Source organism: Pogoniulus pusillus, chromosome 38 (assembly GCF_015220805.1).
Source record: "Pogoniulus pusillus isolate bPogPus1 chromosome 38, bPogPus1.pri, whole genome shotgun sequence".
Lineage (NCBI taxonomy): Eukaryota > Metazoa > Chordata > Aves > Piciformes > Lybiidae > Pogoniulus > Pogoniulus pusillus.
The window spans coordinates 6,111,477-6,123,454 of NC_087301.1; the positions used below are offsets into that span (position 1 = coordinate 6,111,477).

General features: G+C 60.0%; 1 protein-coding gene across 1 annotated transcript; it reads right to left on the minus strand.

The window, feature by feature from the left end:
* IL10RA (interleukin 10 receptor subunit alpha) lies at positions 1 to 11,978 on the minus strand. The gene is made up of 9 exons (XM_064173093.1): positions 11,790 to 11,978; positions 10,760 to 10,855; positions 6,045 to 6,198; positions 5,160 to 5,280; positions 4,867 to 5,045; positions 3,999 to 4,162; positions 2,723 to 2,873; positions 2,448 to 2,572; positions 1 to 2,343 (listed from the first exon to the last, which is right to left on the minus strand). The coding sequence occupies exons 1-9, from the start codon at positions 11,976 to 11,978 to the stop codon at positions 1,369 to 1,371; spliced, it is 2,154 nt and encodes a 717-aa protein (XP_064029163.1). The 3' UTR covers positions 1 to 1,368.

Below are 11,978 nucleotides of genomic sequence, written 5' to 3' on the forward strand. Positions count from 1 at the left end.
GAACTGTGCTGCCTGTGAAGGTTCTGGGAAAGCAACTGACTGCTGGAAAGAACCTCCCTGGTGACCTGGCAGTGCCCAGAGGTAGCTCCTGGTAAGTCCTTCCCATCTCATGTTCTTTCCATTCTGACAGAAGCTGTTGCTACACCTCCTTGTTGGGCCTGGTGCTGCTCTGCTCTGAGGGTGCTTCCTGTCCTCCCCTGGCCTGTGGTCCCCGTGGGATGCTGCACAGCCACTGCACCCCTCCCCCCCACTCAGGACATCACCGTGAGCTGTTCAGGTCCTTTCCCACAACACAACATCCACCTGGGACAGCTGCCCTGGCCCTCAGCTGAGAGTGAAACTCTTGAAGTGGGGAAGTTTTGTTCTCCTTTTTCCCCCCAGCTCTTCCTCCTGTGAGGCAGAGGCAGCTTACATTGTCCCCTGCAGGGGGGAGGAGGGGACAGCCCCCATCTGAAAACGGAAAGCACAGCTTGACCTCAGCAGAGGATGTACAAATGAGTGGACCAAAGGCATCAGACCACATCCTGGCTGTATTTACACATTAAATAGAATAAATAATGTCCTGTCTGCAAGAGTTTGGCACAGGGAGCACAGTGTGGGCAGGGTCACACAGCAGCTGCTGCGCCTATCCTGCACCCCATCAGAGAGCTCAGCCAGCACCCTGAGGCCTTTGCCATCAGGGCTGAAGGCTGAAAGGTCTCTCTAGGGTCAGGAAGGTCCTTTGCTCACTCCAAGTGCAGCCAGCCAGGGTGGGAGCTGCAAGCTCCTAGCAGCAGGGTGGCTGACATCAGGCTGCAGCTCACTTTCGGTGCCTGTGTTGTGAAAGCTTTGGGTGGCATCGCAGCATCGGCGTCAGCTGGAGGCACTGCCCCGGGGAAACTCAAGGATGTTCTCAGCCCCAGGGGTGGCTCTGAGTCCAGGGCTGGGAGCCCCTGCACTGGGCTGCTGGGAGGGCAGACAAAGCAGGGTCACCCCTTGGAAACAGCCCAGTTTCCTTGGGCTTGCTTGTCAGGGATGATGGGGACCAATATCCTTGGCCTCAGTATCCTGTGATCCTTGGGTTTGGTGGTCAGACAGGGTGGGGACAAGCCCCTCCAGCACAGCCTGGTCCCTTGTCTTGTTAGCTTTACCTCACAGATTGGCTGGAGGGAAAGTGCAGGTTGTGCTGGGGGCTGGCCACAGTGGGCCCAGGGCCAAAGCAGCCTCAGAAAGAGGCAAACTGGCACTTCCTGGGCACCACTCAGCTCGGTGCAGTGCCAGTCAGGGACTGACAGTAGCTTATCAGAGCAGCTGCTCCCCATGGGCAGTGGCTAGAAGAGGTAGTTGTGTTGGCATGCAGGGCTGGTGGGCTCCTGGCACAGGGCTGGCTCACAGGCAGCTGTCCTTGCTGCCCCCACTCAGCAGGCTCAGGGGGTTCATCTGCACCTCGAGACACTTGCTGGTGCCAAGGCTGGAGAGGAGGGGCAGTGTCCCCAGGAGGTCAGTGTTGAAGGTGCTCAGGTCAAAAGGAGACTTTGGGAGCTCAGGGCCAGCTTTGGAGGCCAAGGGAGCAGCTGCAGCCTCGTAGCTCAGCAGTGTGGGGGCTTGAGGCCCCACCTGGCTGGCCAAATCCCAGGCTGTGGGCTGCCAGGGGACCCTCCATGGAGCAAGGTCCTGTGCAGGGCCGTGGGGATGCTCAGGAGAGGACTGTTTCAAGTACCCCTTGACCACGGCCAGCTTGGAGCTCTCAACACCCAGCACAGCATCCCTGCTGCCCTGCAGGGACCCTGCCCAGCCCCAGGAGGGCAGCCCCATGGCTGGGTCCTGCCTTGGCTCCACTGTGCCCTTGGACTGCTGCAGGTAACCATGGAACTCCACGCTGTGCCCACAGTCCTGGCTGGCAGCGGGGCAGAGGCTGAGCTCCTGGCCTGGGGGCTGCTTGGCCTCTGTGGGATTCACCTTCCCACTGTCCCAGCAGTGTGTGGGGCCAGGGATGCCCAAACCCACACCACTGTCATCACTGGGGGGCTCCTGCTGCTTGTAGCCCTGGGGCTCGGGGCTGGAGGAGCAGCTGAGCTGGGAGGAGGAGGAGGAGTGCAGGCAAATGCCACTGTCAGTGCTGGTGCAGCTGCTGTCTCTGCTGCCCATGGCCCCCAGTCCCAGCAAGCACGTCTGGTCCTCAGGCCACGCTGGGAGCCTCCAGCCCTCCTCCAGAAGCAGCTGGGCCATGCTGGTGCTGTTGCTGGGGCCACTCTCCTGCTGGGACTCCTTCTGGCAGAGGAAGAGCTGCTGGATAGGGTCTGGGCTGCCCAGGGATGAGGATGATTCCTCCATCCAGAGTGAGCTCTGCTTTATGAAGGATTTCTGGGGAGAGAGACAAGAGAGGGTGAGCTGTGCTTCATCCCTGCTCATCACCTGCCTCTCCCAGCAGCTGCCCGAGCCTGCACCCTCCTGCCCAGCTGCCTTACCAGGACAGATGGTGGCCTCACAGGTTTCTTGATGTAGGTGCACACCAGCAGCAGCCCCAGAAGCCCCAAGAGCAAGAGGGTGATGAAGAAGGAGCTGCTGATGGTCGGGACAAGCTCCAAGCTGCCTGCAAGAGATGAAGTGCCCAGGTGAGGAAGGAAAGGCAGAGTGCTGCATGCCCATGGCACAGAGGCCTTGAGCAGGGGCAGAGAGAGGAGTGCCCAGAGCCGGGCCAGGAGGCTGAGGAGGGTCCAAGGGCAGGGCGAGGAGCACTCACGGTGGCCGTGGCCGGTGGTGATGCACTGCTCGCCGGTGCGCCTGGTGGGGAGGCTCCTGCTGGCCACCTCGGGCTCCACACTCAGGCAGTACTGCGTGGCCCACAGCAGGCTGCTGATGTTGAACTCTGGAGTGGTCTTCATCACTTTGTACTGCAAGGAGCAGAGCGTGGGTTGGTACCTGAGAGACCCCAGCCCCTCTAGGGGTGTTAGGTCCTGTGCTTTCTTCCCTCCTCCTCCTCCTTCACTGGTCCTTGGGCAAAGTATCACAGTATCACAGCATCACAGTATCATCAGGGTTGGAAGAGACCTCACAGATCATCAAGTCCAACCCTTTACCACAGAGCTCAAGGCCAGACCATGGCACCAAGTGCCACGTCCAACCTTGCCTTGAAGTGCCCCAGGGACGGCGACTCCACCACCTCCCCGGGCAGCCCATTCCAGTGTCCAACCCAAAACCCCAACAAAAGCTGGGACCTGACTGCAATGGAATCACAGAAGCACAGAGCTGTTGGGTTGGAACCCTCCCCCCCGAGATCATCCAGTCCAGCCTCCAACCCAACCCCACCAAGGCCACCAAACCCTGTCCCCAAGTGCCATGGCCACAGGGTTCTTGAACACCTCCAGGCATGGGGACTCCACCACCTCCCTGGGCAGCCTGTGCCAATCCCTGACCACTCTTGCAGCAAAGAAATTCTGCCTCCTCTCCAACCTAACCCTTCCCTGGCACAACTTCAGGCCATGTCCTCTGCTCCTATCACCTGATATTAGGGAGAAGTGTCCAACCCCCACCTGAATCCAACCTCCCAGAGCAAAGCTCAGTGCTGCTGTGACCACTGGAGGCATCAGCTGTGGAATCAGCCCAGCGACCACCTTGCTGGGCAGAGCTGGCACATGCCCCCCAGTGCCCACTCCTGCTGCAAGAGGGAAGGGCTCCAAAAAGAGCCCTCATTTGCAGATCCCTGCTCTGCTATCTCAGGCAGGTTTTACTTTCCTCATCTCCAACCTAACCCTCCCCTGGGCACGATTTCAGGCCACATCCTCTCACCCTATCAGCTGATAACGAACACAGGAGAAGAGCCCAACCCTCACTTCACCCCAGGGAGCAACAAGAGGTCTCCTCCCCTCAGCCTCCTGAGCAACCTCTCCACCAGGCTGTGGCTGTGAGGAAGCTCAGTGAGAAGCTTTACAGAAGGCTACTTTAAATGTGCTCTTCAGCCTGAGCAGCCCTGGGGGTGGTTGAGGGAGGGGAAGCAAGGGCCCAGGAGCTGCTCTCACCTCCTTACTGTCCTGTGTCCTGACGTGCACCCAGTAGCGCATCAAGTGTGGGTGGATGTCCTCCAGCCTGAAGGTGCAGTTGCCCACCCAGAACTGCAGCTGCAGCTGCACATGGATGCTGTTGCCCCTCACTGAGAGTCTCTTGCCTGGCAGGCGCAGACTGGCTGCAGACAAAGAGGTCGGAAGAGCTCATCAGGGTCTCCTCCTGCTGTGCCTCCAAGAGCCTTCACCGCAGCGAGGGAGCTGTGACAGCTCCTCACAGCTGGTGCTGCCTGTGTCCCACCCCACAGCCCAGCCAGGTGTGAGGAGAGTCATAGAATCAGAGAGTCATGGAATCAGGCAGGTTGGAAGAGAGCTCCAAGCTCAGCCAGCCCAACCTAGCACCCAGCCCTGCCCAACCAACCAGACCATGGCACTAAGTGCCCCAGCCAGGCTTGGCTGCAACACCTCCAGCCACAGCCACTCCACCACCTCCCTGGGCAGCCCATTCCAATGCCAATCACTCTCTCTGCCAACAACTTCCTCCTAACATCCAGCCTCAACCTGCCCTGGCACAGCTTCAGGCTGTGTCCCCTTCTTCTGTCCCTGGCTGCCTGGCACCAGAGCCCAACCCCACCTGGCCACAGCCTCCCTGCAGGCAGCTGCAGGCAGCAATGAGCTCTGCCCTGAGCCTCCTCTGCTGCAGGCTGCACCCCCCCAGCTCCCTCAGCCTCTCCTCACAGGGCTGTGCTCCAGGCCCCTCCCCAGCCTTGCTGCCCTTCTCCAAACACCTTCCAGCACCTCAACATAAAGCTCTGCCCAACAGTCTGGCACCCTGACCTCTGCCTTCCCCCCTCAGCCGTGGGGTAGAAGCAGACCCCTGACTTACCTTCTTTTGGGGAGAAAATGCTGCTCCTCTGCCACGGGGACATGTGGCTGCCAGCCACAGCCCTGACCCGTGCATGGTAGCGGCAGGCAGCATCCCAGGTGTAGCAGGTGAGGTCACAGGAGTGCCCTGAGATGTTCACACAGGCTGGGATGGGTGCCCAGGAAGCATTAGTGCGATAGCTGTGGGGAGAAGCAGCAGGCATGAGAACAGTGCAAGCAGGTGCCAGGGGCTCATTGGTCACTGCTGTTGATGCCAGGACCAGGGCAGGGCTGGGGGGCCGTTGCTGTACTCACACTTTGTGCTCCACTTGGTACTGGATGTGCCCAGAGGCATTGTGCCCGGGCTCCCAGCGCAGCAGGTGATGCCCAATCTCTGCCTCGAAGCGCACAGCCCTGGGTGCTTCCAGCTTCTTACCTGTGGGACCCAGGGGAGGGCTGGCTGAGGCTGCCTGGCATGGAGCTGGGCACAGCTCCTCACAACTGCCTCACCTGGAACTTCACCCCCAAACCTCAGCAGAGTCTACAGAGACCTGAGCCCTTCCCAAGCCTCTGTTTGCTCATCCCCTTCTTGCCCTTGCCCCTGTGCTCTGGGGAGAGCCCAGCTCAGCCCCAGCGAGAGGCTCTGGCTGCTTCTCTGGCTCCAGAGAGGCTCCTGCTGCGTTTGCAGCTCCGTCTGTCCCTGCCACTTGTGCTTCTCTGCTATCTGGAAGCAGCAGCCTTCCGCACACCTCCAGCCTGCCCCCCGGCAGCAGAGCATCACTCAGTAACATCTGGCACCCCTTCGGTGCTGGTCTCCTCAGCAAGCAGCAAAGCTCCTCACTGCCCAGGCAGGATGGCTGGCAGCAGAGAAGTGTGCCAGCAGCTGGGGCACTTCACGGCAGTATGAGACACTGTGGTCCGTGCTGGTAGAGCTCAGCAGGGCTCCTGCCCAAGGACTGATGCTCTCTATGCTCCCAAGCAGCACAGAAAGGTGGGTGGCAAGCAGGGGACCCTGACTGTGTCCTACTCCGAGCAGGCAGGAGCCTGTGTGCACAGCCAGCAAAGGTATCCAGGCTGAGCGTCCCCAGCCCATGTCTCGGGTGGGACTGAGGGGAGCAGAGCAGCCTAGCAGGAGCTGTGGGGTCGCAGACAGCGAGCAGGGAGCTAAGAAGCAGCAGAGCATGGGCAAAGGAGACTCACCGTCCGCCGGCCGGCTGAGCAGCAGTGCCAGGCAGAGCGCCAGGGCTGCGGTGCAGGGGCCATGCCCGCTCAGCATCCTCGGCGGGCGCCGAGCAGGGTGCCGAGCTGTGCCGTGCCAGGCGCCCAGCCCTCGTTTTTCCCCTGTGGGCTGGCTCTGGGTGACGTCTCGGAGGCGTCAGCGCAGTGGGAAGAAAAGAGCTGCGTAGCCACTTCCACTTTTCTCTGCTGCCCACCCACGCAGCCTCCGCTGCCCTCCAGCCCAGGCTGGGCATTTCCTGAAGGAGGAGCTCTGGGGACTTCTGCGAACAGAGCTGCGCTGCTGAGAAAGGGAAAACGGGAGCGAGTGATGCGTGCTGTGCCGCACCGTCGGAGGAGATGTGGAAAGCCCAGCAAGGGGAGGGGGGTGTGGGGGGGGGGGAGGGTTGTTAGCACCCAGGATGACGTGGCAGCACGGGGTTTGTGATGCCCAGCAGTGTCCCCCTGAGCCGGTGCCCTTGTTCTGCCAGCAACTGAAGCCACCCAGGTCCTGGCCTGCCATGGAGACCCAGAGGAGGGTTTTTGTTCTCTCTTCCCTTGGGCTCACAGTATCACAGTATCACAGCATCACAGTATCACCAAGGTTGGAAGAGACCTCACAGATCATCAAGTCCAACCCTTTACCACAGAGCTCAAGGCCAGACCATGGCACCAAGTGCCACGTCCAGTCCTGCCTTGAACAGCTCCAGGGACGGCGACTCCACCACCTCCCCGGGCAGCCCATTCCAGTGTCCAATGACTCTCTCAGGGAAGAACTTTCTCCTCACCTCCAGCCTAAATCTCCCCTGGCACAGCCTGAGGCTGTGTCCTCTTGTTCTGGTGCTGGCCACCTGAGAGAAGAGAGCAACCTCCTCCTGGCCACAACCTCCCCTCAGGTAGTTGCAGACAGCAATAAGGTCTCCCCTGAGCCTCCTCCTCTCCAGGCTAACCAATCCCAGCTCCCTCAGCCTCTCTCTCCTGGCTCAGCCTGGCTCAGCCTATGCCCTCCTGTTTCTGGGGCCAGCAGGCAACCTCTGGGCTATTTTGTGCCCTGTACATACAGGCTTCTGCCCCGTGGGCATGTCCTGCCTATCTGGTGATGCTGACAGCTGCTCCTAGGACCTAAAGTGCCACCAAGCAGGCTGCCAGTCCCCAGCTCTGCCCTCCGGCAGACCAGAGCACAACAAAGCTCACTCGAAGGCTTTCCTGGGGCCTGTGCAAAGCCCCAGGGAGAGCAATTTGTGTCAAGAGAAGGAAATTCCCACTGGGGAAGTAGTGGAAAGGACTCAGATCAAAAGAGCAAGAGAAAGAATCTGGACTCGGGGTGGTGGTGCTGGTGGGTGCCTGGCAGCAGGGAGAGGCTCTCACTCAGCTGAGAGCTGGGCAGGGGAGCACAACTCCAGCAGCTTGACCCCATCTAGGCTTTACTTTTCCCTCTGTAGGGGACTAGCTGATATGCTGCCACTCTGCTGCAAGCTGGTGAGTCAGATCTGGCAGCCAGTGAATTTGGGAGCCCTGAGATGAGGCAAAGCTCACCCCACACAAAGCCACAGCTCCTGTTTCATCTGAAGGCTTGGAACCTGAAAGCAGCAGGACCAAAAAACGAGGAAGGAGGGAGCCATGTGGAAAACAAACCACCCTGGGGCTGGTCCTGCAGGTGAGGTGGTTCAGAGGCTCGAGAGAACTGCTGCAGTTTGGGGGAACATGGAACAGGCTGAGGAGAAATGTTCTGCTGACTGCTCAGCCCAGGAGTGCTCACTCACTGCGTGCTGCTCGGTGCTGCTGCAGGAGTGTGGGCACTGACAGGTGCCACGGGAAGAGCCAGTGGTGCTGGGACAGTGTGGCACTGCCCCCACAGGCTGCCCACTCTGCAGATGCTGCCCAGGATCCCTATCTTGGCCATTCTTTCCCCCCTCCATTCTCCCTGAAACACCTCTTGGCATCTCCTTCTCTAGAGCCTCTCAGGATGTGTTCCTGGGTGGCCCTGTTTTGGCAGGAGGTGTCAGAGTGAATCAGAGAATCAGGCAGGTTGGAAGAGAGCTCCAGGATCAGCCAGTCCAACCTAGCACCCAGCCCTGCCCAACCAACCAGACCATGGCACTAAGTGCCCCAGCCAGGCTTGGCTGCAACACCTCCAGCCACAGCCACTCCACCACCTCCCTGGGCAGCCCATTCCAGTGCCAATCACTCTCTCTGACAATAACTTCCTCCTAACATCCAGCCTGAACCTGCCCTGGCACAGCTTCAGACTGTGTCCCCTTCTTCTGGCCCTGGGTGATTGGCAGCCCAACTCCACCTGGCTACAGCCTCCCTGCAGGCAGCTGCAGGCAGCAATGAGCTCTGCCCTGAGCCTCCTCTGCTGCAGGCTGCACCCCCCCAGCTCCCTCAGCCTCTCCTCCCAGGGCTGTGCTCCAGGCCCCTCCCCAGCCTTGCTGCCCTTCTCTCAACACCTTCCAGCACCTCAACATCTCTCTTGAATAGAGGAGCCCACAACTGGACCATGGACTGGATGATCTTCAGGGCTCCCTTCCAACCCCTACCATTCTATGACCTCTGGACTGCAGGATTGGTGTCTCCTGCTGCCTTTGCTGCTACCATCTCTGCTGCAAGGGGTTCCAGGAAAGACCTACAGTCCCACAGGGCAACGAGGGCAGAGGCAGACCTGTGCCTGCAGCCTGAAGCAGGTGGGTGCAGCAGTTCCTGCCCAGCACACAGCTCCTGGCACCAGCAGGGAGCTGATGCTCACCACAGCCCTGCTTTGCACTCAAAACCAAAAGGGAAGGAGCAGGCTCAGGTTTTCAGAGTCAGAGAATTCGAGTTAAGCCTCCAGAGCACTGCCAGGTTTCCTTTCCTTCTTCACAGCCACTGAGTAATCTCTGAGCAGGAGCAGCTGTGTTTTGAATAACCTGGAAACCACCTGAGGCAGAGCCAGGCAGCAGGTCTGGGACCAGAGCTTCTGCAGCTCCCTTTGGATGAGGCTGGAGTGGGGCTGGGATCCTAGTGCCCACCCCCCTACCCACCCCCAGTGATGTGACTGACCTTGAAATACCCCCTGGCAGGCCACTGTGTTGGGCAGGGTGGCACCAGCACAGAGAAACCCATCCCATAGGACAACTGGCAGAGCTGATCCAGCTCTTCCCTGCCCTCCACCACTGAGGACTTTGCCCAAGGTGGTGCCCCAGAGGGGCAGGTGTGGGCAGTGATGCTGGGCTGGGGCTGGAGAGTGGTTCTGCTGCAGGATAAAGCATCCTGCCTGGGAGAGCAGGGTTGGACTCTTCCCTTCCCTGGTCCTTCATGCCTGCAGGTCACAGCAGGGAGTGGAGGAGCTCCTGGGCTCTCCTGGCCTGGCTCTGTGTGCCACAAACACCACAGTTTGCTGAGCAGGAGGCAGCAGCAGGGCTCAGAGGAGCAGTTACCAGCAAGAAGGTGTGAGGATGTCACCCAGGAGGTGTTGCACACATGACATTTAACATCAGGTTTCTGAGGTCAAGGCCAGGCACAGAGCTCTTTGTGTCTTGCTTTCTGTAGGTGGCTTTGCAGAAACAGCAGCAAAGAAACGTTCCTGGAGTTAGCACCTGAGGCTGCTTTCTGGGCAGCCCTTTTCAGAAGAGGATGAGGCACAGGGGCAGGGCTGGCTCAAGGCCCACTGGAGAGAGGTAGAATCAGAGAATCATAGAATCAAGCAGGTTGGAAGAGAGCTCCAGGATCACCCAGCTCTGCCCAACCAACCAGACCATGGCACTAAGTGCCCCAGCCAGGCTTGGCTGCAACACCTCCAGCCACAGCCACTCCACCACCTCCCTGGGCAGCCCATTCCAGTGCCAATCACTCTCTCTGACAACAACTTCCTAACAACATCCAGCCTAGACCTGCCCTGGCACAGCTTCAGACTGTGTCCCCTTCTTCTGGTGCTGCTTGCCTGGCAGCAGAGCCCCAACCCCACCTGGCTACAGCCTCCCTGCAGGCAGCTGCAGGCAGCAATGAGCTCTGCCCTGAGCCTTCTCTGCTGCAGGCTGCACCCCCCCAGCTCTCTCAGCCTCTCCTCACAGGGCTCTGCTCCAGGCCCCTCCCCAGCCTTGCTGCCCTTCTCTCAACACCTTCCAGCACCTCAGCATCTCTCTGCAATGGAGGAGCCCAGAACTGGACACAGCACTCCAGGGGTGGCCTGAGCAGTGCTGAGCACAGGGGCACAAGAACCTCCCTTGTTCTGCTGCCCACACTGCTCCTGAGCCAGCCCAGGATGCCATTGGCTCTGCTGCCCACCTGGGCACTGCTGCCTCCTCTGCAGCTCCTCTCTCCCAGCACCCCCAGCTCCCTCTCTGCCTGCCTGCTCTCAGCCACTCTGGCCCCAGCCTGTAGTGCTGCCTGGGGTTGTTGTGGCCAAAGTGCAGAACCCTGCCCTTGGCCTTGTTCAGTCTCATCCCCTTGGCCTCTGCCCACCCATGCAGCCTGGCCAGGTCCCTCTGCAGGGCTCTGTTACCCTCCAACAGCTCCACAGCTGCTCCTAGCTTGGTGTCATCTGCAAACTTACTGATGCTGGACTCAATCTCCTGCTCCAAATCATCAATAAAGACACAGAACAGGACTGTGCCCAGCACTGGTCCCTGGGGCACACCACCAGTGCCAGGTGCCAGCTGCCAGCTGGATGTGGCACCATTCACCACCACTCTCTGGGCCCAGCCCTCCAGCCAGTTCTTGACCCATAACAGAGTGAATCTGTCCAGGCCAGGAGCTGCCAGCTGTGCCAGGAGCTGCTTGTGGCAGATGGTGTAGGTGGTGATGGGCTTGGCAATGACCTGGACACAAGAAATCAGCAGCAAACACCAACACCAGTATGGGCCTAGATGATATTTTGAAGTCACTTCCAACCTTTAACACTCTGTGATTCTGTGACCTGAGCCTCAGCCAGCTCCTCCAGGCAACCTTCTCTGGGCTGCCCAAGTTTGGCCCCAGGCTGTGAGCAGGAAAAGAGCAGGAGATGACCCCCTCTGGAAAGGGATGTGATGAGGAGCCCCAGGACAGGGTGGAGATGAGACCAGGATCCATCCTAGATGAGACCAGGATTCATCCTAGATGAGACCAGGATCCATCCTGGATGAGACCAGGATCCATCCTAGATGAGACCAGGATCCATCCTAGATGAGACCAGGATCCATCCTGGGCTTTCCAGGATTGGAATCAAGAGAGCTTTGAAGAAGGTTTCCTTCGAGCAGCCTGTGCCGGGGTCTCACCACCCTCACTGTGCACAACTCCCTCCTGAAGTCCAACCTAAATCCACCCTGCTCTGGTCCCAAACCCTTGCCTCTCATCCTATCACTCCAAGCAGCCCCTCCCCAGCCTTCCTGTGCATCCCCTTCAGATACTGAAATGCAGCTCTAAGGTCTCCCCGGAGCCTTCTCTTCTCCAGGCTGAGCAACCCCAACTCTCTCAGCCTATCCCCTAACAGAGCTGCTGGCTCCTGCTGCCCTGCCCGGCGCTGCCCGGCTGGGTGCCCAGCAGCAGCAGGGGCAGATGTTTTGCAGGCTGTGCCTGGAGCAGTTGGGAAAGAGGCAGCGGCGGAGCCGGGCAGGTCCGACTGGTTTCCCTCCGCGCCCGGCGCTGGCACTGACGTACGAGCCCAGCTCGCCAAACAGACCCTGCCCCGTCCCCGAGTGCGCCGCCAGCGATGGCAGTGCCGGAGCGCTGAGCCCAGCCCTGCCCTGCCGCGGCCCATGGACGGGAAAACCTCACCGGTAAGCGCTGGCCTGGCACGGGGTACCCAGGGCTGCTTTCCTCGGGGCTCGGTTGGTGCCTGGGGTCTCCCTCGGGCTCGGCAAGGTGTTGTCCTCGCAGCAGCCCTTGGCTCTGGGCTGAGCTGCCTGTGGGATGCTGCCTCTGGCACCCCTTGGGATGCGATGGGAGCAGCAGTGCCAGCGGCAT

What these genes read in the sequence shown, in the direction of transcription:
- IL10RA (XM_064173093.1), bottom strand. Translation starts at nt 11,978, where the DNA reads ATGCCGCTGGCACTGCTGCTCCCATCGCATCCCAAGGGGTGCCAGAGG. An exon ending in GGACACAGGACAGTAAGGAG is followed by an intron (nt 2,874 to 3,998) that starts GTGAGAGCAGCT and finishes TGCTCCTTGCAG; the next exon opens with TACAAAGTGATGAAGACCAC. An exon ending in CACCACCGGCCACGGCCACC is followed by an intron (nt 2,573 to 2,722) that starts GTGAGTGCTCCT and finishes CATCTCTTGCAG; the next exon opens with GCAGCTTGGAGCTTGTCCCG.